This window comes from Dermochelys coriacea, chromosome 6 (genome assembly GCF_009764565.3).
Source record: "Dermochelys coriacea isolate rDerCor1 chromosome 6, rDerCor1.pri.v4, whole genome shotgun sequence".
NCBI classification, from domain to species: domain Eukaryota; kingdom Metazoa; phylum Chordata; order Testudines; family Dermochelyidae; genus Dermochelys; species Dermochelys coriacea.
In genome coordinates, this window is record NC_050073.1 from 114,304,437 (window position 1) to 114,331,541 (window position 27,105).

Genomic DNA, 27,105 nt, shown 5'->3' on the forward strand with positions numbered 1-27,105 from the left:
TATGCAAGCATGTAGAATAATAAGACAATCAAGATTTTGGTAATGCATTTGTGTACTGAGGAGCACAATCAGGACGTTATTTCTCTAGAACATGACAATCCTTGCTATACACCTAATAGACTTCCAAAAAATTAACATGACTGTTCCTTCAATAGACACTTTTTAAACAAGGTCCTCTACTATATCCTAATAATCATTTACCATTTGTATTTCATTAGCCCCGAGTGGCCTCATTCAGGATTGAGGCATCATTGTGCTAGGTGCTGTATGAACACAACATAAGGGAGATTCCCTGCCCCAGAGATCTTACAATCTAAGAACTAAGCATATTTGTTTAACAGTGAGAGCAGAGAGCTGTGAATCAGAAATCCTGAATGATAGTCCTGGGTCTGCTACTTACACAAAAAGTGACCCCTGAATCTAAGCAGGTGCTTACTTTTAGTACATGAGTAGTCTGACTGAAGTCAATAGGACTATTCATATACTTGAACACCTACTTCAGTGCTTGGATGAATTGGGGCCTACATGCCCTGGGGCAAGTTATTTAATCATTGTGTGCCTCAATTTGCCCATCCCTAAACTCTTTATAATAACCAGCTACCTCACAGTGGTGCTTTCAGGCTTAATTCATGTTTGTAAAGAGATTAAGATTTGAATTTTATCAAATTGAAAGTAGCATTTTTAATGGAGAATGTCATGTTCTGGTTACACTTTTGCAATAAGTTTTATCATTGTAACACTGAAATCATACATTTTGTTGGCACATTTTCTGCCCACAGTCTTAAAATGTTAACACAAGCTTTAGAGAAGTGTTTCTCAAACATACCTCAATATGGAATGTCTTTTTAACTGAAGACTCCCCATAAGTCTCCCATTCTCAATTAAGAATGTGTATTTTGAAGAAGTTGTACATATATTTTCTTCCTTCTTGTTTCTTTTTCTAGATCTTGCTTTTTGTTTTTGTGAGTACCTCATATGCTAAAACAAAGATATCCAGCATGCTGAACAGAAACATCAATTGTGACTGTACACAAATCATTAAAACTCACTCTACTTTTGTGCAGTGCTGCAATAATAGAATAATGGAATAAAACTATCAGCAGAGGAATAGGATGCAAAATAATCTTACACAAGGTACTTATTATACTGGGAGCTGGAAATCACATCCCTAGCTTCAAGTGTAGGCATCATAGTAGACATAACCTTAGGCCTTGTCTGCACTAAAAAGTTAAATCAGTCCAGATACATTGCTCAGGAGGGTGAAAAATCCATCCCCTGAGCAACATAGTTAAGCTGCCATAAGCCCCAATGTAGACAGCGCTAGGTCAACAGGAGACTTCTTCCCTTGACCTAGCTACCGCCTCTTGAGGAGGTGGATTACCTACGCCAATGGGAGAAACCCTCCTATCAGTGTAGGTAGTGTCTATACTTGAAACGCTGCTGCAGCTGTGCACTGTAGAGTTTCAAATGTAGAGACGCCTTTAATTTGAAGGATCAAAGTTAAGGATATCTGTCCCCTCTGAAGATCCATCAGCAATAGCCTGACTACCACCCTGAACAAAGACGAGCAGGGCAACTCCAAAAGACTCAAGGGAGAAGGCCACCAGCTATTTAAAAACATTTTTATAAACTTCCCAAATTTAGTTGATTCTTTTCCCCTCTCTCCAAAGCTTGTATATTTGGAGCCATTGAACAAAAATATCTTAGGTTTATAGGAGGAGGGATTAAAAAACCCCCCACACATGATCAACTATCTAAAACACTAGAGAACTAGGGGGGAAAAAAGAATGTGTGTGGGGTACAATCAAAGTTTTATCAGCATGTGAGCAGGTCACTACCCCCTCAAGGAGAGAAACAGAGCTGCAGGTACTCTGCCTCAGTTTCCCCAATCATATTTCTAACCTTTTCAGGGAGGCCTACATGGCTCAACCCTCCAGCCAGATCACTATACAAGTTAAATCCCCTTCCAGGGTAACAGAGACCAAAGTCATAGTCTATAACAAACACCAGATAAAGGAGTGTTTGCCCCATCTAGACTTAATTCACAACCTCTGTGGGACTATTCATCCATCTTCCCTCTGGGTTTAGTGCTTAGTGCTTCTGTCTCTTCAAGTAGGATACCTTCTGCTATGGCTTTGGTTTAAGCCCATCAGCAGGTCCCAGGCAGTGGTGAGCTGGAGCCGGTTCGCGTGAACTGGTTGTTAAATTTTGAAGTAGTTTTAGAACCGGTTGTTAAACATTGTTACGGCTCCCGGAGCTCCGGGCCGGTGAGGCTCCCCCAGCCCCTTTCCAGCCTTCCCCCTCTCGCAGAGCCTCAGCGTGCCGAGCCACCAGTGTCAGCACCCTGGACCGCTCCTGGGCGGCTCTGCAGCACCTGCCGCTTTGAGCAGCATGGTAAGGGGGTGGGGCTGTGAGCTCCAGTGGGCCGTGCAGCATCCATACACACTGCCCTGAGCAGCATGGTAAAGGGGCTGGGCCGGGGCTGGGAGGAGGGGGTAGATAAGGGGCAGGGAGCGGTTGGAGGGGGCGGAGGTTCTGGGGGTGGTGGTCAGGGGATGGGGAACTGAGGGGGGGGTTGGGTAGGCGTGGGAGTTCCGGGGATCTGTCGGGGTGGTGGTGGATGGAGTTGAGGCAGCCAGGGAACAGGGAGTGGGGCAAGTTGGGTAGGGGGTGGGATCCTGGGGGGCAGTTAGGGTGGGGGTCTTGGGAGGGGCAGTCAGGGGACAAGGATTGGGGGAGGTTGATAGGTTGCAGATTCTGAGGGGGGCAGTCGGGGGCAGGAAGTGGGTGGAGGTCAGATGGGGGTGGGGACAGGCTGTTTTGGGTGGCACAGCCTTCCCTACCTGGCCCACGATACAATTTTGCAACCCCAATGTGGCCCTCAAACCAAAAAGTCTGCCCACCCCTGGTCTAGTTTATTATTTTATTAACAGGGGTCACACTTGCCTCGTTCGTTATATTGATATGTGTTTAATAAAGCAATACTTTGTTTCTATTGTAATAAACATGTAAAAATGTGTTTGTTTATTTATTGTTAATTATGACTCCCAATGACTCAATGCATTGCCACTTCTTATGGAGAAAGGTACAAAAAATACATACTGTGGCACATTCCTTAAATTAGAACTTTTTATAGGGAACCAGTTGTTAAGATTTTGGCAGCTCATCACTGGTCCCAGGTACACATAGATGTCTATCAGGCAGCTGTCCGATCCACTCTGGACTACCACCCAGCTTCTTTCTCAACAGGAAGGCTATTGCTCTAGCACTCCTTCACAGCTAACTAGTCCCTTAACTAAGTGGCCTCTTCCCTTTTTAGCCCCACCCTTCTGGCCTACCACCCATTACAGGTATGGCACTGATTAAGCTCAGAGCAAGACAAGGCAGGTGAAGTAATATCTATTATTGGATCAACTGCTGTTGGTAGGTACAAACTTTTGAATTACATAGAGGTCTGTGGAAATAAATCAGAAACAGGAAAAAACACCCACACTCCAATAAGCTCATATCACTCCCTTAACCCTTTCCAGGTTAGTCTGGGTTTTGCAAACCCATCACACAGTACCTGCTTGGGCAGAGCTGCAGAACATACTTGTGACTTGCTGCTTGTCAGTTAAACTCCTGTCAGTAATACCTTTCTACTCTAGCATGAGTGTATATTAAATGAATGCATGCACCCAAAATAATTAACTCAGAATGTCCTAGTTTTAATTGAGATTGGCATGGTGTCCACACCTTTTGATAAAAAGCACCGGAGTTCCAATGTAGCAGTTAGGCAAACAGTACTTATGAATGAACATGCCCCTGAAGGTATTGTGAGAGAGGCTGATCCAGCACACATTGCAGTCAATGGAAGGACTCCCTTTGTCTTCAGTGGGTGCTGGAGCAGGCCTTCAGACACAGTTCTTTCCCTGTCCCTCCCCCCATTCTCAGATGGGAATAATTTGCTATAGCTCTTTGCCAAGTGCAGGTTATTTCCCTTTTCACTGGCTCAGCTCCGTTTGCTGACCCACTGCAGAGTAGGAGTGAAGGCTTTCCCCATTCCCCTCTCCCCACTCTCTACCCCATCTCTGCCAACTTACTCGTGGCTGTGTGTAGCAGCAGTTTTATGGAGCTCCCTTTTCCACAACGTACCTAGAGCAGAGATCCTGGGTGTGGATCTTAATCCCTTGCCTGGCTGTGCAAGGTGTTACAACCTGGGCCAGTCCAGCTCTCTCTCAGTGGACTCCAGTCTGTTGTGATGGGATCCGACCACTGAATCCCATGTGCTGCTAAGAAGCTCCCTGGGTCTAGGTAGTAACTAATCACAGTTCCTAGGTCTGGGTCTCCCCAGCACACCCCCAGGTTCAGGCCTCACATCCATATCCTTCTTGAGCACTGGGAACCCATAGTCTAGCCATCTCGACCTTGAAACCAGTGACTCAGACCTACAGCCCCCATTTGGTAAGACACGTTTCCACCTCCTGCCCCCAGATTCCACCTGACTGTGTTAGCTCTGGATTTTAGTTAACCCCCTCAGGGATAACATGGCAATATGGCAAAGAAACACAGGCTTAGCAAAGGAATTTCTTAAACACACACTTTGCTCTTAAAAAGCACAAGGGAATTACAGATCTAGGGAAAACAACAAATTCCTGAATGCGTCCCCCTCACTCTGATCTCACTCCCTTTTATGAGCCCTGGGGTTGGTCTGTGTCTTTAGATAATGCAAAGTCCCTCCTGCCTCCACTACGCTTCCTGGGTCCTCTGCCGGTGATGGAATGACCTCTGTCTATGGCTAAGGCCATGTCTACACTACGAAGTTAAGTCAACGATCATCCACCTCTGTAATTAAACTGCTTTTGCATGTCCACACAATGCTCCTTGTGAGGGCAGTGTGCATCCACAGTTGGTGCTCTTGCATAGACAAAGAGAGCAGTGCACCGTGGATAACTATCCCACTGTGCAACTCGTAACTATCTGCCACTGGGTGTTCTGGGAATGGATTGCAGGGCCTCATGGGGGCGGGCTCAGTGTCCCATGATGCAGTTTTCTCCATCCCATCATTCCAGGGGCTTCCAACTATGTTTCAGGCTGCTTTTCAACAGCCCCAGTAAACTGTGCACCCGCCATCCTGGTCTGAAAGCATGGATCCTGCAGTGCTCTCCAGTCTTGTGATGACCGTTATGAACACAAGACAACTGATCCTGCAATATTTCATGAGCTACAAATCTGAAAATGAATCTATAGTGTCTGCTCTGCTGTGTGCCATGGTAAGAAACAATTCAGGATTGTTGTTGGCATTCACAGAGCAGTTGCACACAGTGGGCCATTGGTACTGGGCTCAGGAAACAAGCACTGAGTGGTGGAATTACATTGTGATGCAAGTATGAGATGATGAGCATCGGCTGCAGAACTTTTGGCTGTGCAAAGCCAAGTTCCTGTAACTGTTTGCAGAGCTGGCCCCTGCCCTGCAGTGCAAATACACCAAAATGAGAGCTGCCCTCATGGTGGCGAAGCGAGTGGTGACCACCGTGTGGAAGCTGGCAAATCCAGACTGCTACTTATCTGTCATGAATCTGTTTGGAGTTGGGAAATCCACCATGGAGATTGCAATGATACAATGTGCAAGGCCATTAATCGTGTCCTGCTATGAAGGACTGTGAGTCTGGGCAATGTAAGGGGAAATGGTGGATGGCTTTGTGACAATGAGATTCCAAAACTGTGGCAGAACAATAGATGGCACACATATCCCCGTTTTGGCCCCAGACCATCTTGCGATGGAGTACATCAACAGAAAGGGCTCCTTCTCTATGGTATTGCAAGTGCTGGTGGATCACAGGGGTCGTTTCACTGACATTAATGTGGGGTAGTCAGGGAAGGTGCATGAATCTGCAGGAAAACTGGCTTGTATAGAAAGTTGCAAGCTAGGACTTTCTTTCCAGACCAGAAGATTCCAACCGGGTATGTGGAAATGCCAGCTGTGATTCTGGGAGACCCAGCCTACCCCTTGATCCCATGGCTCACAAAGTCTTACACTGGAAACCTTGACTGCAGCAAGGAGTGCTTCAACAACAGGCCCAGCAGGTGCAGAACAACCACTGAATGTGCCTTTGGCAGATTAAAGGGTCACTGGCACTGCCTTTTTGGCAGGTTAGACCTCAGTGAGGAAAATATTCCCATGGCCATAGCAGCCTGCCGTGCTCTGCATAACATTTGTGAAGCTAAGGGGGAAAAGTTTCTGCAAGGGTGGAGCATTGAGGTGGATCAACTGGCGGCTGCTTTTGAGCAGCCAGATACCAGGTCTGTTAGAGAGGCTCAACGGGGGGGCCTACCTGAAGCAGTGCATTCAGTTTGAAGCATGTCAGAGATCCCCCTTGGAATAACAAGCCTGCTACATATCAATTTATTTGTTAAACTGATGAACTCATATAAGCTTGCAGCATCCAACGGGCATAACTGGACACTGCAAGACAGAGGTTCCTAGGGTCTGGGACCAGAGATATTGGCTAGTGTCATTCAATTGCAAGTAACTGGGAGCAGCTTACATGCCAGAGGCTGTGCGTGAACAGCCCAGGAATGGGGGTTCTCACAGCAGAGCAGGGTAAGGCTGGCTCCCAGAGTCAAGGATTGGAATGACCTAGCAGATCACCGGTCCAGACAACACCAGAGGGGAATGTCACAACCTTCCTAAACATGTCTTCCTTACTCCTCCTGGTTTGTCTCCTTATCAGACAGAGCCAGTGTGCAGGAGGAGACCCTCAAGGGCACATCTGCAGAAGCTAAAGAAACAATAGAGAAAGTGAACTCACAGACTTGATTCATAGATGTTATGCACAGCACTTTCTCATTTTCCCTTTGCAGACACACAGCATGATGAGAGGCCTAAGCATGGGGAGTTTCACCCAGGAGGAAGGGGCAAGATGGAACCAACGGTGGGGTGGTTTCCAAGGGGGATCACTACAAATGCCTAGGGTCACTATTCTGAATACTGGGACTGTTTTCCACAGGTAGGGGTGATAGAAGCTGATATCTTGCACCTGAGGGTAAGTGAGGATGCAAGGGTGCAGCTCCTGCATGCATGATTTTAGTAAAGCTTTTGATACTGTCTCACATGACCTTTTCATAAACAAACTAGGGAAATGCAACCTAAATGGAGCAACTATTAGGTGGGTGCAAAACTGGTTGAAAACCGTTCCCACACAGTAGTTATCAGTGGTTCACAGTCAAGCTGGAAGGGCACAATGAGTGGAGTACCGCAGGGATCAGTTCTGGGTCCGATTCTGTTCAACATATTCATCAATGATTTAGATAATAGCATAGAGAGTACACTTATGAAGTTTGTGGACGATACCAAGCTGGGAGGGGTTGCAAGTGCTTTGGAGGATAGGATTAAAATCCAAAATGATCTGGACAAACTGGAGAAATGGTCTGAAGTATACAGGATGAAATTCAACAAGGACAAATGCAAAGTACTCTGCTTAGGAAGGAACAATCAGTTGCACACATACAAAATGGGAAATGACTGCCTAGGAAGGAGAACTGCAGAAAGGGATCTGGGGGTCATAGTGGATCACAAGCTACATATGAGTCAACAGTGTAACACTGTTGCAAAAAAAGCGAACATCCTTCTGGTATGTATTAGCAGGAGCGTTGTAAACAAGACACGAGAAGTAATTCTTCCGCTGGACTCTGTGCTGATCAGGCCTCAGCTGCAGTATTGTGTCTAGTTCTGGGTGCCACATTTCAGGAAGGATGTGGACAAATTGGAAAAAGTCCAGAAAAGAGCAACGAAAATGATTAAAGGACTAGAAAACATGACCTACAAGGGAAGATTGAAAAAACTGGGTTTGTTTAGTCTGGAAAAGAGAAGACGGAGAGGGCACATGGTAACAGTTTTCAAGTACATAAAAGTTTGTTACAAGGAGGAGGGAGAAGAATTGTTCTTCTTAACCTCTGAGGATAGGACAAGAAGCAACGGGCTTAAATTGCAGAAAAGGAGGTTTAGGTTGGACATTAGGAAAAACTTCCTAATTGTCAGGATGGTTAAGCACTGGAATAAATTGCCTAGAGAAATTGTGAAATCTCCATCATTGGAGATTTTTAAGAGAAGGTAAGACAAACACCTAGCAGGAATGATCTAGATAATACTTATCCTGCCATGAATGCAGGGGACTGGACTAGATGACCTCTCAAGGTCCCTTCCAGTCCTATGGTTCTACGTGGCTTCAGACTGGGTCCGTATACTGCTTTCCAGAAGTAATTGCTGATTGGCACAGCAAAGTTTCCTACCGTCCATGGGAAGAAACAATGCATGCACTTTCAAGGAACCTGTGGCAGAGGATTGCAGAATATCTTCAGGAAAATTCCTAGAGATCTCTATGGAGGATTCCCAGGACATCCTGAGGACCCTTCCAACCCTGATATTCTATGATTCTATGTTCTCGGTGTGCATTAACAAATTTTTAAGCTGGGCCCCCTCTGCCTTGCTGCATAGGGGAATGAGAAGCAGATGCAAACAGTGCTAGTGTTGGTTATTTTGATCCCTCTTCTACCCTGGGTTTTTTGTGGTTATTTGTTAAAGAAAAAGCAGTATTGTGTCCTCCTGCAATATCAAAGCACAATGAGTACTCCCCCTCTCCTGCATCAGGAGCACCAGAGCTGGAGTGCTTGGACTGTTTAATCCTTCTGGAGTTGAAAAGAGGTCCTGGCTCGTCACATCACCGGATGACCCTCTCACCTGTCCCTCATCCTCCTCCAACTCCATTTCCTTGTCCACCACTTTATCCTCAGTGTTCATTCTGCTGAAGTATCCATGGGGCTCTTGGCAGTGGAGGTGGGGTCACCGCCGAGGATGGCGTGCAGTTCCTTGTAGGAGTGGCATATCTTTGGCGCTGCACCAGAGTGACAGTTGGCCTCCCTTGCCTTCTGGTGTGCCTGCCTCAGCTCCTTGATCTTAGCTCGGCACTGCTGCATGTCCCTTTCGTGCCCCTTCTCCTCCATGCCATGAGCAATCTGCCCTTGGTTATTAAAGTTCCTATGGCTAGAGCAGAGCTGTGCCTGCACAACCTCCTCTCCCCACAGACCCAGCAGATCCAACGACCCCGGTGTACTCCAGGTGGAAGTGTGTTTGCTGTAGGAAGCTGGCATGGTCAGCTGGGAAGACACAATGTGAGCTGTCCAGGCTGAGCAAACAGGAAGAGGAATTTCAAAAATTCCTGGGGCTTTAAAGAGGGAGGGATGCATGCCTGTGTACTTGGCTGCAGAGCAACTGAGTTCAAACTGGTGACCAGAGTGGTTATGATGGGTATTGTGGGATACCTCCTGGAGGCCACTTAGTGGACCTTAAGTAATGCTGTGTCTACACTGACAGTGTATCGCTCTAACTTTGTCCCCAAAAGCTCTATGCCTCTGGTTGAGGTGTTTTTATTATGTCAGCATAGCAGAAGGGTTAAATCAGCTGGAGGAACATTGCAGTGTGTTGTACACCTCCTCTGTTTCTGTTTTGTCAACAAAAGCTTCCTTTTATTAATAAAACTGTGTAGTGTAGACATGGCCCTAGAACTAGCACTACCTTTTAAAACAGACTCTGTCCCTCTTTGGGCTGGGGAGAAACTACAGCTTGCTCAGCCATGTGCTTAGCCTGGGGATGGAGGGGAATTCCTGCCACCTCCCTTCTCCCCAGACAGGTTTCTGAGTACAGAGTCCATTCAAAGTCAATGGCCCTGCTGGTGATAACCCCATTGTTTCACCAGGGGAAAACTATTCAGTGCAGGTAGCCCTTGGTGGCTGTGTCACAGGTTTCCAGACACAGCTTCTTCACTACATGTCAGGTTCCTGCTACAAAACAGGTGAATTAATCCACAGTGATGGTTACAATTACAAGTAGTGTTCATAAACCCAAATGGAATTCATACCTGCACACAGACATAAACTCAAACTGTCACATCTCTCACCCATTGAAGATGAACTGAGCCGGTGGCCAACAAGCAGCCCAGGGAAGTTCTCACATCCTATGAGAGAACACCAGCTACCACACTGACTCTCCCTTTTACATGAATCACCTCCCTGTCATAATCTTGGCATGCCAGACTCCATTTTAGCAGTTTGACATTAGACTCTTTCCACCCGAGGAACATGCTTTTCCAGGTCTGATTAAATAGTCATCTATTACATCCATACACGTCAAGGCAAATTCCCCCATCGCAGATATTCATACAGTTAAATTTCCTGTGGTGTTGGGTAGTGTATCTCTAAGTTGTTTAGCTTGTCAGACAGAAAGTCTGGGGGAGGGGTGCTGCATCACTACACTACATGGTACCGGGGGTAAATAAAAATTAAAGAAAATAATCTGAGTGGAAGAATGGAGAAGTTAAAAGCTCCATCAGAGCTGAAACTCTCTGGAAAGATATTTAAACTGCACTTTACTTTCTATCTGCAAACACTGGATGCCATAGAAAAGAAGGACAATCAGGAAGTAGCCTTAATTTTGACAACAGCAGGTTCCAATGCACTTGATGCATTTAACAGCTTTCAGTTAACTCAGGAAGAGGAGGCTACCTATGAAACTGTACTGGAGAAATTTGAGGAGTACTGCACTGCACATAAAAATATGAGAGATGTTTTTAACTTTAGGGTGTGATGATTTGGGGTTCTTTCTCTGTTACTTCTGAATTGTGGATTATTTAATGAAATTATATCATGAAATTACTGTTTTATGGAGAGTCTGTATGTATGTGGATCACACCATGAGTTAGTAGGATTGTCTCATGTTGCTGCCAGGCCAGAGACAATGGTGAGTGATCAGCTCTCAATGAAGATCTAGTCAAAGTAAAACACCTTGGGACAACAGGTTGGCTCTAGGTGAGAGAAGATGCTTCCTACACCTGTCTGAAGGGAGTGGAGAGTTGGGAGTAATGGAAAGTTACCAGGAGGAGAACAAAAGAGACCAGGTGACCAGGAAGTGTTTAGAATAAAGGAACACACAGGAACAGGGGGTCAGCAAGAAGAAGCATGGGGCAAGAGGAAGCAAGGTCACAGAAACAGGGAAGAGGCTTCATGTCAGAGCGAGCCCAACTAGCATGCAAGAAACAGCCTACTTGAGGAGAGAACAACTTGCTTGGCTGCCTTCCTGGACCCAGATGGTTCCCCAAGGACTCACAAGGGAAGGGGGAGACAGAAAGTGAGGGATAATGCAGTTTCAGATGTTAATTGTTTTGTATGATCGCTACTCTCTTGTGCTTTAAATGATTAAGGATAAAAGAGCATAAAGATATTAGAATGTGTGTGTGTGTGTGTGTGTGTGTTGTCTGCTTTACAACTACTGTGTGTCCCTGAAGGAGTTAAACTGTAAACCAGAAACTTCACACCTTTGGAGTGGAGTTCTGGGGGATGGGTGTGTTTTAGGTGCGTGACAGGTCCCTGCTGTGCCCAGAGGTGCTAGGCAGCTGGACAGCGGGTTCCAACTCTCACAGGGTGACGTCAGATAGGTCTGCGCCCTGGAAGTATGCTAGGGACCCTGAGACTGGGACAGTGGCTGGACTTTGTTCAGGCTCCAGGAGCTTGAAACACCCTGGGGAGCCAGAGCACAGAGGCTTGCATTCCCCTAGCAGCAGTTCTAGCGGAAGGCCAGGAGAGGTGCTCATAGGGTCTCTGACAGGAGTACAAAAGGAAAATAAAACAATAAAATAATTTGTGACTGATTTAATACTGAAGAGCCAATCTTACCACTTTGGGAGAACTAACTGTGCCCCTAATAAAAGATCAGATTGTGACTGGAACCTAGAACAAAAAAACTCAGCCAGAGACTACAGAAGACCCAGAATTAACCCTTGACAAAGCAATTAGAATTTGCCAAAAAAAGAGAACTCATCCAGTCCAGAATGAAGCTCATGGAGGGTGTACAGTGCTCTGGTGCTGTAAACATGATAGAGAATCCAAAATACAACAAGAAAAAAGACCTGAAGCAGAAAGGAACAGGGAGCTGAAAGCCAGATTTAATAAAGGAGCTAAAAACCAGATTTAATTAAGAACAGCTCATGGAGCTGCATATGCTGTGACAATCAGCACAAATCAGGATAGTGCCTGGCTTATGGGAAGAAATGTAATGGATTACCTGACTTTACAAGAGATTGCAAGCACCAGCAGAGAATGCACAGTGTGGACAAAAAGCAGGACAGCACCACTAGCTCATATGAATTTTTCATAGGAGCAATGGACGCTGTTAGAAGCAGAAGATGAATGGACTGTCAACCCTTAAACAAATGGGACATTTATTAATTTTAATTTGGACTCTAGTGCAAAAGCCAGTGTGTTGTCAGAAACTAAAAGAAAAGTCACCAGGTAGTGAATGGTAAACAGGTAAAACCCAGGGCTGCCAGTGGTGAGCTTATCCCACTGAAAGAATAGAGATGAAAGAGGCCAACCATCACATAATTCATGCCTCTATGAAAGTTCTGCTTGTCCAAAGGAAGAGACTAAAAGTGGAGCTGGAAGGCTTATTGCTCTGTGAACCATAGGGGGAGCAGAAGAACCTATAGAGTTGGGACACTCGGTCGATATAGAAAGAAAAAAAAATCGAACCCTTCACTTGCGTGTAGAGTCAAAAGAATTAAATAAATATGTACAAAAGGGAACATTTTCCACTACCTACAAGGGGGGAAATTTGGGGGGATATGGCTGATGCCAAAAAATTTTCTACACTAAGGCCTTGTTTACACTAAACAGTTTTGTCAACAAAAGTCAGCTTTAGTTGACAAAACAGTGGAGATGTACACACTGCAGTGCTCTTCCCGCAGATGTAACTACCCTGCTATGCCAACATAATAAAACCACCTCAGTGGGTGCCATAGAGCTTTTAGTGACGCAGTTAGAGCAACAAGAAAAAGAGTACTTGTGGCACCTTAGAGACTAACAAATTTATTTGAGCATAAGCTTTCGTGAGCTACAGCTCACTTCATCGGACAAGTACTCCTTTTCTTTTTGCGAATACAGACTAACACGGCTGCTACTCTGAAACCTGTCATTAGTTAGAGCAACATAGAGTCAGTGTGGACAACTCACTTGGTTATGTCCAGGATGTGTCCCACAGTGCCCATCTTGACCGTTCTAGTCAGCAGTTTGAACTTTGCAGCCCTGAAGGTACACAGGTATGCACCCCTGTGCATAGGCGCTGACTCCATGGCTGCTCCAGGGCTAAAGCACCCAGGGAAAATAATTAGTGCGTGCTTAGCACCCCACAGCAATACTCTTGTGATGAGAAAAGGAGTACTTGTGGCACCTTAGAGACTAACAAATTTATTAGAGCATAAGCTTTCGTGAGCTACAGCTCACTTCATCGGATGCATCTGATGCATCCGATGAAGTGAGCTGTAGCTCACGAAAGCTTATGCTCTAATAAATTTGTTAGTCTCTAAGGTGCCACAAGTACTCCTTTTCTTTTTGCGAATACAGACTAACACGGCTGCTACTCTGAAACTCTTGTGATGGTATTTCACTAGTTCTCCTGTTATCATATGCTTTGTCTGTACTAGCATTTGTCCTCTTGTTGTAATTGCTTGCTGATTGCTTGTTAAGTGGCTGTAAATGCTAATCCAGATGCAAACATTTGAAAAGTATCAGGATATGGTAGCTCAGCATCAGGCACAACAGAATAGGTTAGGGTAAGAGAAAGCTAATAGAAGAAAGAGGCCATCAAAAAAATTTTGTCTTGAAAACAGCCATAGGGCTGGTTTAGAAGTCAAGATTTTTGAGGTCGTTCAAGTGAAATACAGTCCCACTAAAATAATCATTTAACATCCAAATTTTACACTTCTTATAACTTTTTTTTTATGCATACTTGGGGCTCAAACTATGGCTCTGATCCTGATATTACTCTCTCGGGATCAATCATTGATAATTTCCACCACCCACTTCCCTTTTGAGGAAGCAATAATAAAAAAGCTATTCAGGGACGGGTAGAATTTATGGTGCAAATTTAGGTCATTTGATCAAGATATATGTCCCAATATATGTCCTCCCCCTGCATTATGAGCTTCTTTTAATTTTCAAAGTACTCTAAAATCCACATGCATAATGCGATTGTCAAGGAGACTGGTATCCCTGAAGTAGAAACAAAGTCTGGGACTTTGTGCTATTCCTCTTGCTGCTTCCAGCTGGTCAATGTCCTCCTCACAGCCCATCAGTTTCCATTCTGCTTTCTTCCCACGGCCCTTCCAACCCTACCAGAGGCATGGTGGGGCCAGGTGGAAGGCAGAGCTGGTAGCTAAAGTGGCAGATCATTTCCTTCCCACAGGTGCCCTCCAGTCATGCCCCCTCACTAACACATCTTCCTCAAGAAACAAGGGAAATTCACTGCCCCAAAACATGGTTAATGCAGATCTTGTTTACACTACAGCATGCTTGCCAGCATAGCTATGCCAGCTAGACTCACCCCTTCTTAGTACCCTCTTCAATTCAAGAAGTGTGCTTCTGATTCCTGCTGGCACTGCCAGTATGAAGTGCCTTCTCGGCTTGTCAGATTGGGTTTATATCTGCTGGTGAACCACAGAGCCATTCATTAGACTGCTTCCCAGGCTGGTGAACCACCCATGATTCATTAATTTTATACCAGTGTAACTCCACTGATTTCATTGGGGTTGTTCCTGATTTATACTGCTACAAGTGAGGAGAGAATCAAGCATAAGCACCAATTCTGTGAGTGCTCCAGGGCTCAAACACCCATAGAAAAAATAGTGGTGGTAGTCAACACCGACAAGCCACAGCTGTTCATCTGGGACGCCATTCAGCTGTTCAGTAGCTGGCACGGGGCCTCGAGGGAGGGGGGCGAAGCAGGGACAGGAAGAGGCGGCGTGAGGGTGGGGCCTCAAGGGAGGGGGTGGAGTGAGAGTGGAGCACCCACTGGGAAAAATAAAAGTCAGCACCTATGACCCTGTGGCACTCTGTACCTCAAAGCAGCACCCTGGAATCCCCATATTCACCACTGTCATATAATTATGATATGTTTTGTACAAAGTATGCCTTGTGAGGTATCACTTTGAAAGTCTTGATCTGTTGAACATTAATATCCTGTTGGATTGTATGTGCTATCATTGTATGTGAAGTTATAAAGTTTTGCTATGTGTGTGTTACTGAAATATGTTGTGAGGTTGGGAGCTCCCACAACCAGCCTTTCAGGTACAACAATGGAGGAGCTAGATGTGCTGACGGTCCATTAAAGAGAATCCTCTATCCCAGGAACTGAATCCAGTGGAGACTTCTCACGGAGAGCATGTATACATGGAGGCTGCTTGACCAATAGGGGTAGACCCCCATGTCACTAGCAAAGAGCTTTCCAGCAAGCTGGAAGAAACTATAAAAGAGGGGAAGTGACATCATCACTTGGACCCCGCAACCCAACACCTGGAAGCACATCTAGAGGACAAAGACTTTGAACTGAGGAGGGTGGCCCTGGACTGGAGGAGAGTTCCAGCCTGTGTACTGAAGATCTGTGAGCTGTTTGTACCATCTATCTGGGTGAGACACTGCTTGTTTCAAATCCTGTTTAGTTTATAGAACTGAGACTGCAAATTTACTTTTATTTCTTAGGTAACTAACTTTGATCTCTACGCTCACTACTTATAATCACTTAAAATCTATCATTCTGTAGTTAATAAATCTGTTTTACATTTTACCTAAAACAGTGTGTTTTGGTTGAAGTGCTTGGGAAATCTCAGTTCAGGTTACAAAGGCTAGTGTGTGTCCTTTCCACATTGAGGGAGGGACGGACTGGGTCAGGCTTATACTGGTCAGGTTTCTGACCAGGGCAAGATGGTATAATTCCCTCAGGAGCTGGAGGGAATTGGCTGGAGCCTCTCTATTGTTGGTTTATGAGTGGCTGGCAACCCTTGCTCAAGATTACAGAGATTATTTTTTTAGTAATGAACATATGTTTGCAAATCAATTACAACCTGAGTGAGATTTGGTGGTTGCAAACTGTCAGGCATCCACAGAGTGTGCTATGCCTCTGACCATTATGCAGTCCCTCTGAGAGCATACCCCTTTAGAGACAGGCCCTATGCAATGTTCCCGCTAACTTTTTCCACCCATGTGTGAAATAAATTTTGTTATGTGCACCAAGGTATGTGCGGATGTGCGCCACCAGTAGAGACAAAAACCCTAGATATAATATATATTTTTTAAAAGTTACCAATAGGGATAATGACTCCAGCCAGGATAGGTTAGGCATTTTAGACCTCACTACTCAAAGAATTAAATGCAAGTGTAAGAGAGAAATAAATATTATGAAATACACAGACCAGTCAAAAAACTAAAATAATACACTTTGAAAGAATAAAATTACAGAGAATATATGTGCATTGCAGGAAGCACCAAGAAGTAACAACAACAACAACAACAGTGTTGGGAGGTATGTGACACAGGCACTCTGTGTGTGTGAGACACAGAGACTATGGTGTGTGTGACACAGTATGTGTCACATACAGAGACTCTGTGTGTGTGTGTGTGTGTGTGTGTGTGACATAAAGACTGTGTGTGTGCTGGCTCGCTGGGGAAGTTTCTGAGAGACGTCCGTCTACTGTCTCTTTAAGGCACTCACTGTAAGCTATCCTTCTCCTGGAACCATGTTCCCCCTCCCCTGCTCTGTGGAGATGGGGTTCATGGGCAAAGGGGAGGGGGAGAGACAGAGTGTGTGTGTGTGTGTGTGTGTGTGTGTGTGTGTGTGTGTGAGAGAGAGAGAGAGAGAGAGACAGACAGACAGACAGACAGACAGAGACAGAGATTGTGTGTTCTGACTGCTGGGGAAATCTCTGAGAGGCCATGTGCTGTCTCTTTAAGGCATCCACTCACCTGAAGGCTTGTTCAGACCTCAGCGCTGCTGCAAGTCCTGAACCCTGTCCCCTCTACCCTGCTCTGCAGAGATGGGGTACAGGGGCTGGGATGGGGGACGGGGACACCCTGACATCAGCAACCCTGCTTACCCCACCCCCCTGCTCTGCACAGCCAGCAGGAAGGTCCTGGGAGCAGCTACAGAAGCAATGTGGCTACAAAGCAGTGGGGATGGGGAGGGGCACCTGAACACATGCTGCTGGCTGGATGTGTGTAGCTCTGCTAATCAACTGCATGGCACTTGAATCTCTCCTGGGCAGCCGCCCAAGCACACAGCTTACAGGGAACACAAGCCCTATGCCTCTACTTTTTGCAGGGAGAATCCCACAGCTTCATAACTCTGAGACTGGGTCTTTGGCTTCAGCATCTCTGTTCTCACAGTGGTGCCTCCAGTGGTCCAAATGAATTCAGACCTGTGTTGGAGACTTACCTTCTTGGGAGCCACATGACCAGCAAATGTTTGTGTGACCCAGGACAGCCTTTTCAAAACAAGCCAGCATTTATTAGTCAACTGGAATACAGTACATAAGGATCCCTAGGTTAGAATGGAAAAGCAAAGTTTATATACATGTCCATGTTGGCAGCATTATCTGTCTCTGTCATCCTAAGAGTCCAGGATTCCACCTGTCCCTGCACTGGGCCACAGCCTACTGAACCCCAGCTGCTCTTGGTTTCACGTTGCCGTTTTCACATATTTTATCTCCCTTCGCTGGCAGTCTTTAAAGTTAATGAGACAAGGCGGGTGAGGTAATATTTTTTGTTGGACCAACTTCTGTTGATGAGTCAGACAAGCTTTCGAGCTTACATTGACCTCTTCTTCAGGTCTGGGAAACTTTCTCAGAGTATCACAGCTAAATGCAAGATGGAACAGCATTTCTCAAATGCAGCAACCAGGGGCTTTTCTTGTGGCCACAGCCTCCTGAGCAGTGATGCGGGGGCAGGGCAAAGCAGCAGCCCCTCCCCTGGGGCCACCAGCAGGGGTTGGCCATGTCCCCTTCAGGAGCCACAAACACTGTAGGAGCCGGTGGCCAGCATGAGTTCCCCATCTTCCTGGGGGTGACGGGGCTGGGGCTTCAGGCTTCAACTCTGGGGTGGTGGGCAGCAGGCTCTGGCCACATGGTGGCAAGCCCCATCCCTCAGCTGCAGAGCTTCAGGTCCAGCTCTGGGCTGACCCCCCTCTCCCGCATGTCACCCCTAACCCCCGCTGCCTCTTCCAGTCCCCAGCCATGCAGCAGGACTCCAGGCTCCCACCCTGGGCTCAACCCCTCATCATCTCTGACCCCGCTGCCTCCCATCTCCCCTGGGCCCCCTATCCACTTGCCAGGGCTGAGTAAGTCTGCTGTGAAAAGTGATATTGTTAATATCATTCACAGCCTCCCAGCTAGCTAGCAAGTCTCCTGTGAAAAATGATATGAACAAATATACAAATGTCACTTTTCACAGTAGCAGATTTACTAGCTAAGCAATCAAAAAAGCAAAATATGCAAAGCACCTTATTGGTGTTTCTATTCTGTTCAGGACCAGTAAAGAATAGAGACAACTGTACATTAATTTTAATTATTGAGTCTGCAAAAAAAGCAACCTACATAAATAGATTACAATGATTTGAACATGTATATGTGCATATTTTTTTCCTTAAAGTTAATTAAGTATTTTAGGGAGAATTGTCAGAGTGGCCACCAGCAAGAGTTGGTGGCCTCACTCTGAGGCCACCCAAAAATTTGTTGTGAGAACCCCTAGCATAAGTAACACATATAGTTAACACATATTTAACATATTATATATATATTATATAATGATATGTATATAATAATAGTTAACATATATTTCAAGGGACCATTAGCTGTAACACTCTGAGTAAGTTTCCCAGACCTGAAGAACAGGTCAGTATAAGCTCGAAAACTTGTCTCTCTCATCAACAGAAGTTGGTCCAAGGTATTACCTCACTCACTTTGTCTCTCTAATATCCTTGGACCCACATGACTATAACAACATTGCATACATCTTTAAAACTTAATATCCAATCATTTAGCTTCCATTGTATCTCCAAGTATTTACACACATATGTTAACAGTTCTTGATAATCTATTCATGCCAAATGATATGCCTGCTGCATATATGACTCCTACCCAGTCCTCTCTCTCAGAAAATAAATTAACCTCTTCAATCCCAGCAGGTAACAATACCAAAGTGAGTGGGGAAACTGAGTTATGTGTATTTTTTATACAAATAATAAGGAAATTTCTCACATCATCCACACAGACACACTTTCTAGAGCATTTGACAAATATGAAGTGGAGCAAAGTCCAGAGCTATACATTGCACAAGCCAATTTGATTTAAAAAACCCTGTGCAGTCTCAGACAAAATGTAAGCTGTGATTGTCAGAGCAACAGCTCAGGATGAGAACTTGCAGTAAGTCATTAAGGCTATTAGCACAGGGAGGCCAGGACAGCATATTCCCAGACCCTAATACAAATTGAGAGGGGAGCTCTCAGTCCTAGATAGGGTTTTGTTTAAAGATACCTGGATGGTGATGCCTAAGTTATTAATAGAAAAATATGTTTAAAAGGATACATGAAGGTCATTTAGGGACTGAAAAATCTAAGAGAAGGGCAAGACACTGTTAATTTGAAGACAAAAGTGTCACATTGAAGAAGCTGTCATTGCTTGCTGCATAGGCCAAAAATACAAGCCAAGTCAAGCAAAAGAGCCCATGTTGGTGGCACACAAAAAATTGGCTTCCCGGAGCAAAGTAAGCATAGATTGTTTGCACTGACTGGAAAAAACTATGTACTTGTCCTAGACTACTATTCTCACTTCCCTGAGATAGCTTTATTAGATAGCTTTACATCAAATCTAGCTTTGCTAGACATGATAGACCTGACATAGTAATGTCTGTCAATGCGCCACAGTGTAGTAGGCATGAGTTTAAGCAATTCACAGTAAAGTTAGGGTTTAGAGATTTAATTCCTGGTCCCCACTATCCCAATCCAATGGGTCGAGTGAATGCTCTAACCACTGGGCTGTAGGATATATGGGGACAACCCCACCCCATCTATCTTACCTGTGGGGTCTAATCCAGTAGGCATGCTCAGAGCACACCTACCTGATCAGGTCCTGCAGACAAGATAGGTCAGGGAATATAGTTTGAGAAGCTCACTAAGTGTTAGGTGTGAGCTAGAGGTCAAGTAGCTCCTTGGCATCAGGATTTAAGTCGTTTAATGCATGCCTTATGGAGGAAATATAGGCACCTGGACGGGGATGAGGAAGCAAGATTACTGTAGTGATTTGACGGAGAGAACTACTCCAATATAGGCGCATTCATTATTTGTCTTCATTTCTTTTTTTTTCTTTTTGTATTTGTTATACTGAAAATAACAATTTGTGCCTCACATCTGTATATAACTGGCTGGTCATTAAAGTTCTTTGCATTCCCAAGACCAGGTGCAAGTGAAAACTTCTGAAAAATAAGAAGAGGCCTTGACAATGATCTTCAGATTCTGAAGTAAAGTATTCACTGTTTTAACAAGTTTTGACCTTTTGGTTTTGCTGCTTCTTGGAGCTCATCAAATTCATGTTATTTGGAACATCAGTTTTTGGCCTATCTGGTTTAGCCAGCAAAGTCAGATTTTTGACATAGCCAATGAACTTTCCTGATCATACTTATCATACTACAGCATTTTAATAGTGTACAAACAGTAATGCCCTGACTGAAAAGTTTCACAATTCTATAGCACACCAGTCATTTAGGAAAAATTTAATAAAAGCGAACAATGTACGCAAGAAAAATGTGAAACTGTAAATAGAGTTGTGCAAATAATTGATTTTTTGGTTTGTTGGCAGCAGTGAAAAATTGAAAAAAATTGTTTCAGGTTGACCTGAAATGAAAATTTTTTGGTGAACTGAAAAGTAAAAGAAAAATTTGTTTGGGCTGAAATAAACGTTTCATTTGACCCAAAATAAAACATTTTGTTTCACTTTAAATTTTAAATTTTTTTACAAATAAAATGGAAGGAAATTTTGAAATAAAAAGTCATTTTGAAAATGTCAAAACAAATCATTTCTATTTTGTCAGAATTTTCTTTTTGTTTTGCTCTTTTTTTCCATCTGAAACAATTTGGCAAGTTCAGCACAAATTAGTGAGATATTAATCTGCATTTTTCACAAAAAAAGTTTCCATAGAAACTTGTTTCAAGAATAATTGCATTATTCAGACCAGATTTAGTATCTGGGGATTGTAGCAGTTAGCATCATCCCTCTTTATTGCAGTGTGTAAAGTTCACAGCATAGTGATCAGGAGACATATGGACAAAATGGTGAAGCACTGGAATGGTTTACTGGGGAGGTGGTGGAATCTCCTTCCTTTGAGGTTTTTAAGGTCAGGCTTGACAAAGCCCTCGCTGGGATGATTTAGTTGGGGATTGGTCCTGCTCTGAGCAGGGGGTTGGACTAGACAACCTCCTGAGGTCCCTTCCAACCCTGATATTCTATGATTCTAAAACTGTCTATTCTTTTTTCTCATTCGCATTCTCTTCTCATTCTTTCAAAACTGCCTATTTTCTTTGCTTCCTGTAGAGTAAGATAATCATTGGACCTTATCTAAATAAAGTGCTACATTGGTTCATTATATATTTTGCTAAAGACAGCTGAATTTCTGTAAGTTCCTATTGCAGAAGTAATCATTGGAATTCATGAGTGATGACTTTCTTGTAGAGAGATATGGTTAATTTTAATACTTCAGATTGCTCACATAAACACCACCCTATACCGGAAACCTACTGACCGCTATTCTACATACATGCCTCCAGCTTTCATCCAGACCACACCACATGATCCATTGTCTACAACCAAGCTCCACGATACAACCGCATTTGCTCCAACCCCTCAGACAGAGACAAACACCTACAAGATCTCTATCAAGCATTCTTACAACTACAATACCCACCTGCTGAAGTGAAGAAACAGATTGACAGAGCCAGAAGAGTACCCAGAAGTCACCTACTACAGGACAGGCCCAACAAAGAAAACAACAGAACGCCACTAGCCATCACCTTCAGCCCCCAACTAAAACCTTTCCAATGCAGCATCAAGGATCTATGCTGAAGGACGACCCATCATTCTCACAGATCTTGGGAGACAGGCCAGTCCTTGCTTACAGACAGCCCCCCAACCTGAAGCAAATACTTACCAGCAACCACACACCACACAACAGAACCACTAACCCAGGAACCTATCCTTGCAACAAAGCCCGTTGCCAACTCTGTCCACATATCTATTCCGGGGATACCATCATAGGGCCTAATCACATCAGCCACACTATCAGAGGCTCGTTCACCTGCGCATCTACCAATGTGATATATGCCATCATGTGCCAGCAATGCCCCTCTGCCATGTACATTGGCCAAACTGGACAGTCTCTATGTAAAAGAATGAATGGACACAAATCAGACGTCAAGAATTATAACATTCAAAAACCAGTCAGAGAACACTTCAATCTCGCTGGTCATCGATTACAGACCTAACAGTGGCTATTCTTCAACAAAAAAACTTCAAAAACAGACTCCAACGAGAGACTGCTGAATTGGAATTAGTTTGCAAACTGGATACAATTAACTTAGGCTTGAATAGAGACTGGGAGTGGATGGGTCACTACACAAAATAAAACTATTTCCCCATGTTTATCCCCCCCCTTCCACTATTCCTCAGACGTCAACTGCTGGAAATGGCCCACCTTGATTATCACTACAAAAGGTTCCCCCCCCACCCCGCTCTCCTGCTGGTAATAGCTCACCTTAAGTGATCACTCTGGTTACAGTGTGTATGGTAACACCCATTGTTTCATGTTCTCTATGTATATAAATCTCCCCACTGTATTTCCCACTGAATGCATCCGATGAAGTGAGCTGTAGCTCACGAAAGCTTATGCTCTAATAAATTTGTTAGTCTCTAAGGTGCCACAAGTCCTCCTTTTCTTCATCCCTCCATACTGGGTGATGGAGACGGTGTGGCGGGGCAGCGCTTTTCTCCCTACCCCGGCTAGGTGATGGAGATCGGGGGGGGGGGGGAGAGGGGGCCCATCTCCTGCCTACCGAGAGGCTCAAGTTCCTCTGCCCAATACGCACCCTCCACCCTTGAGCTTTTGTGGGCATCTCCACGTGACACTCGCGCAAGGATGAAGCCGGCAGAGTTCATTGGCCGCTCCGACGCTCGGAACGAAGTTGTGATTGGTCGCACTTTCTCCTAGAAGGCGGAGCCGGACGGGACACAGCCAATCAGGAGGGCCTTCCACGCGGACGACAGAGCCGGCTTGCGGGCTGCGGGTGCTCTTCCCTGTCAAGCCGAGGTTTGCGCAGGCCCCGTGGGCGGGAGCGCGCGACCGGCGGGGGCGCGGGCGCGGGCGCGTGGCAGCCGGGCTCGGCTGAGTCAGGACGGTCACAGGCGGCCGCGGGGAGCGTGGCCGACGGGCCGGAGCGGCTGCTGCGTAGCGGGAAGGAGCAACGGCCGGGCGGGTTCCTAGTGTCGGGTAGAGGCTTAACCCGCTCCCCACGCAGGCCGCCCCCGCCGGCGTAGTCCCCCCCCCTCCTCAGAGAGACCCCGCCTCACCTCTCCCGCGAGAGACTCCCCGCAGCGCCCGGCTCCCAGCATGGCTCTGCTCCAGCGCCTGGCCCGGCTCGCTGCCTACCTGCAGGACCCGCAGAAAGTGGCCGACTTCCAGCGGCTCTGCGGGGTGGAGGGGCCTCCGGGCTGGGCCGCCTCCCCGCCCCTCGCTGAGGAGAGCGGGGAGCCGGGGCCGTTAGCTAACGGCAGCTGCCCCGCCGTGAACGGCGGCGGAGAAGGCGATGGGTGGCCCCGGCTCAGAGCCGCCGCTGGCGGGGAGAAGCGGCACCCGAAGGGGCTGGGGAACGGGGCGATCCCCGGGGGAGCCGGCGGGGAGGGACCCCCGCAGCAGCAGGAAGGGAAGGAGCCCCAGCAGATCTGGGGGAGGAGGCAGCCGCGCCGCAACTCCCTGACCGGGGAAGCCGCCTGCCAGGAGATCGCCATCCGCAACCCCTTCCTCTATTACCTGTTCAACCTGGGCACGGAGCTGGGCAACGAGCTCTTCTACATCCTCTTCTTCCCCTTCTGCATCTGGAACCTGGACGCCTGGGTGGGCAGGAGGCTCATCATCGTCTGGGTCTGGGTTATGTACCTGGGCCAGTGCACCAAGGATGTGATCCGCTGGCCACGGCCTGCCTCCCCTCCCGTGGTGAAGCTGGAGGTCTTCTACAACTCCGAGTACAGCATGCCCTCCACCCACGCCATGTCGGGCACTGCCATCCCTCTGGCGCTCGTCCTGCTCAGCTACGGCAGGTGGCAGGTAATGCGCGCCCCTCTTTTTCATTGCAAGATATGCACTCCACTGCCTTAATGGGAGGGGTGAACTGTTTGGCTAAAATACAAAACCTGTTCCCTCCTCCCCCCAGTAATCTGTTCTTAAAAATGAATGTGAACTGAACCTTTGGGGGGAGGGGGGGTCATCCAGGTAAGTGTTTAAGTATCAGGAGAGAGACTTCTAGTATTTCCAGTTTTTATTTGAATAGTAACAATGTGCACTGTGTGCTCTAAACCTCTGTCTGGCCCCTGTTCTTGTGAGACTTTTGTAGCCTCAAGTGGTTTGGGCAAACTTTGTACTAGAATCTGATCTTTTGGCAGGCTGATTGATTTCATTAACTGACCAAGCAACAGGAACTTTAGAGTTCAGTGATAATCTTACTTTTGCTTTTGATTTATCACTTGTCCTTGGCATCTCCTTTTAGTTTAATCATCTCTTATCTGTGTGTTGAAGATGTAAATAATCCTGAAAGTGCTGCACAACTATAGAAGTACTAATTTTTATCAGGAACTGACTTCTGACTCAGGTTTGCCCTTCTCTCACCTAAATCTTAATCTCAGGTATGTTGCATCTTAAATCAGCAAGGTCAATGTAAATGATAAATTGTTGTACTCTAGGGATAATTAGATCATGTCATGTTTTCAGTTGCAGTACCTATTTCTGAAATTTTTGCTGTTGAACATATTGCTAGAAAATTCTCTATGAATACATGCTCCTTGAGTTCTCTTGCACCACTTGCAGGGGCAGGTGAGCACAAGAGTTTTTGGTGTTTTTTTTTTTTTTTTTTTTTTTATCATTCTTTGATAGCAAGTGTTATAGACATAAGTTTCAATGCACTGCATATTAAGTAACAGCTATGTATTCGGAGGATACAGATCTCCTATGTCCAGTTTATGTTAAAGGGGTTGATTTCTACTTGCAACATGTTTAGCATTTTCAAACTGCTGTCTGTACTGCTTTTCAGCAAATTGCTATGAGATACTTTCAGCTTAGTGACTAAAGAACCCTTATCTTTTCAGTCAGTGCTGTTAATGATCATTGGCTGTTTACTGTCATAGCATATATATTTAGTTATTAGTCACTGATTGTTTATAGTTTCACTATAAAGAGGTACTCTTAAAATGGACCTTATTCAGCAACGTGTATTCAGTCACAGTTGCTTACTTTAGTGACAGAAAAATGTTTTATTGCCTTTGACCCCATTAGCACTGGAGAGCTGACAGTCTGAGAATAATCTGAGTTGTATTACTTTCTATATATTCTTAACAGAATAACTTACTAATGCCAGAGAGACAATGTGGGTGAAATAATATATTTTATTGGACCAACTTCTGTTGGTGAGAGAGACAAGCTTTTGAGCCACATAGAGTTCTTTTTCAGGTCTGGGAAAGGTACTCTGACCATCACAGCTAAATGCAAGGTGGGACCGACAAGACTACAATTACACTGTATATGTTACTAATGCAAGTCAGTTATATCCGTGAAAACCCTATGAAGGCAATGCTGGTAGCGATGTGTGGGAAGCAGAGCCAAGCTTGATTGTCAGAGTGACTTTGCAGCCTTGGCAATCAGAGAAATAATATTTTTACTGGTAAAACTAACTACACTTGTTATGAAAGCTCAAGTGATGACAAACATGGGACCCATGCTTTGGTTTGATTTGTTGTCACTATTCAGAGTAGAACCAAGCTTGACCTTTTTCAATAAACCAGCATCTTTTAAATGGATTGCTTTGCCATTTCTTAATTCTATGAAAAACTTAATTTCATGTGAAATTATTTGCTTGAATAGTAGAGCACACTGAAACTAAAATATGTTCAGGATAGTATCTGTCATCTGAAGAAGTATGACCAGTCAGACGAGGATGCTTCAGAAACTTTATAGAAAATTGATGCTGTGAATAAATGTGCTGGACTTCACATAAAACTTTGGGCAGTAACATTTAAGTAGTTTCATTGACACTTTTAAATATATTTTTATTCTTTGTTGGGGGAGAGGAGTTTGATTTATGTGGAGTGGATCTCTGTGATTGGGCCTAGATATTGAGAATCTTAAGAACCTCAGCTCTGACTCTTTGTGCTTATTGTTTTATACTAGGCCTTTTATTGTAGCTTGACATCTAACCAAGGAGGATGGCAATGTTTTCTCCTTTTGAAGTTTATTTGTGCTGCTCATGAGTGCTGGCTATAAGGATTTGCTATGAAGCAGTTTAGAAGTTCTCTCTCTACTGTACAATTGGATGTACTGCATTCATAATAATTCCAGACTCTGCTAAAAGTTTGAATTCATGTCTCTTGTATAGTAATGAAGTGCTCTGTTGATGGATTTTGTTGCATTATGTATTATGACTAAACTTTTTAAATAAAATGAATTTTTAGCACTAACTTCCCAAGCTAATATTTCCAAAGGAATATTTAAAATTAGATTAGTGACATGAAACCATTAAACTAAATCTCTCCTGAAAACTCATCTTGTTTGCAGTGATGATGTAGCCGCTTGGTCCCAGGACTTCAAAGGCACATGGTGAGTGAGGTAATATAAATTGGTCCAATAAAAGATATTACCTCAATCATCTTGTCTTTGAAAAACCCTACTTGTTTTAAAAAACCTTGCAGAATATTCTCACTAAGGGTCACATCCTGCTTCCATCAAGGGCAATGGCAAAACTCCTTTTGACTTCAGTTGTGCTGGATTGGGCAAAATTAGTGTATATTGTAGCGAACAACTCTGCAGAGATGCCTTTTATTCTTCAATATAAGAAAGTTAATAGTTTTAAAAATATTTTTGAAGTACTACTTTTTTGTATAGGTATTTTTTTATGCCAATACATAAAAACTACTCTTCTAGCTGCTACCTTCCACCAGGTGC

The 27,105-nt window shown here is 44.9% G+C and overlaps 2 protein-coding genes across 2 annotated transcripts in view; both read left to right on the plus strand.

Moving 5' to 3' along the window:
- Nucleotides 1–23,202: 23,202 nt before the first annotated feature.
- Nucleotides 23,203–27,105, plus strand: part of SGPP1 (sphingosine-1-phosphate phosphatase 1) — a 47,805-nt gene continuing 43,902 nt past the window's right edge. Inside the window, exon 1 of the mRNA XM_038405820.2 lies at nucleotides 23,203–24,222. Coding sequence (XP_038261748.1) covers nucleotides 23,509–24,222 — 714 coding nt within the window. The 5' untranslated portion in view covers nucleotides 23,203–23,508. The remainder of the gene's footprint in view (nucleotides 24,223–27,105) is intronic.
- WDR89 (WD repeat domain 89) overlaps nucleotides 24,113–27,105 on the plus strand; it is a 116,857-nt gene continuing 113,864 nt past the window's right edge. Inside the window, exon 1 of the mRNA XM_038405832.2 lies at nucleotides 24,113–24,222. The gene's annotated coding sequence lies outside the window, so the exon portion shown is untranslated. The remainder of the gene's footprint in view (nucleotides 24,223–27,105) is intronic.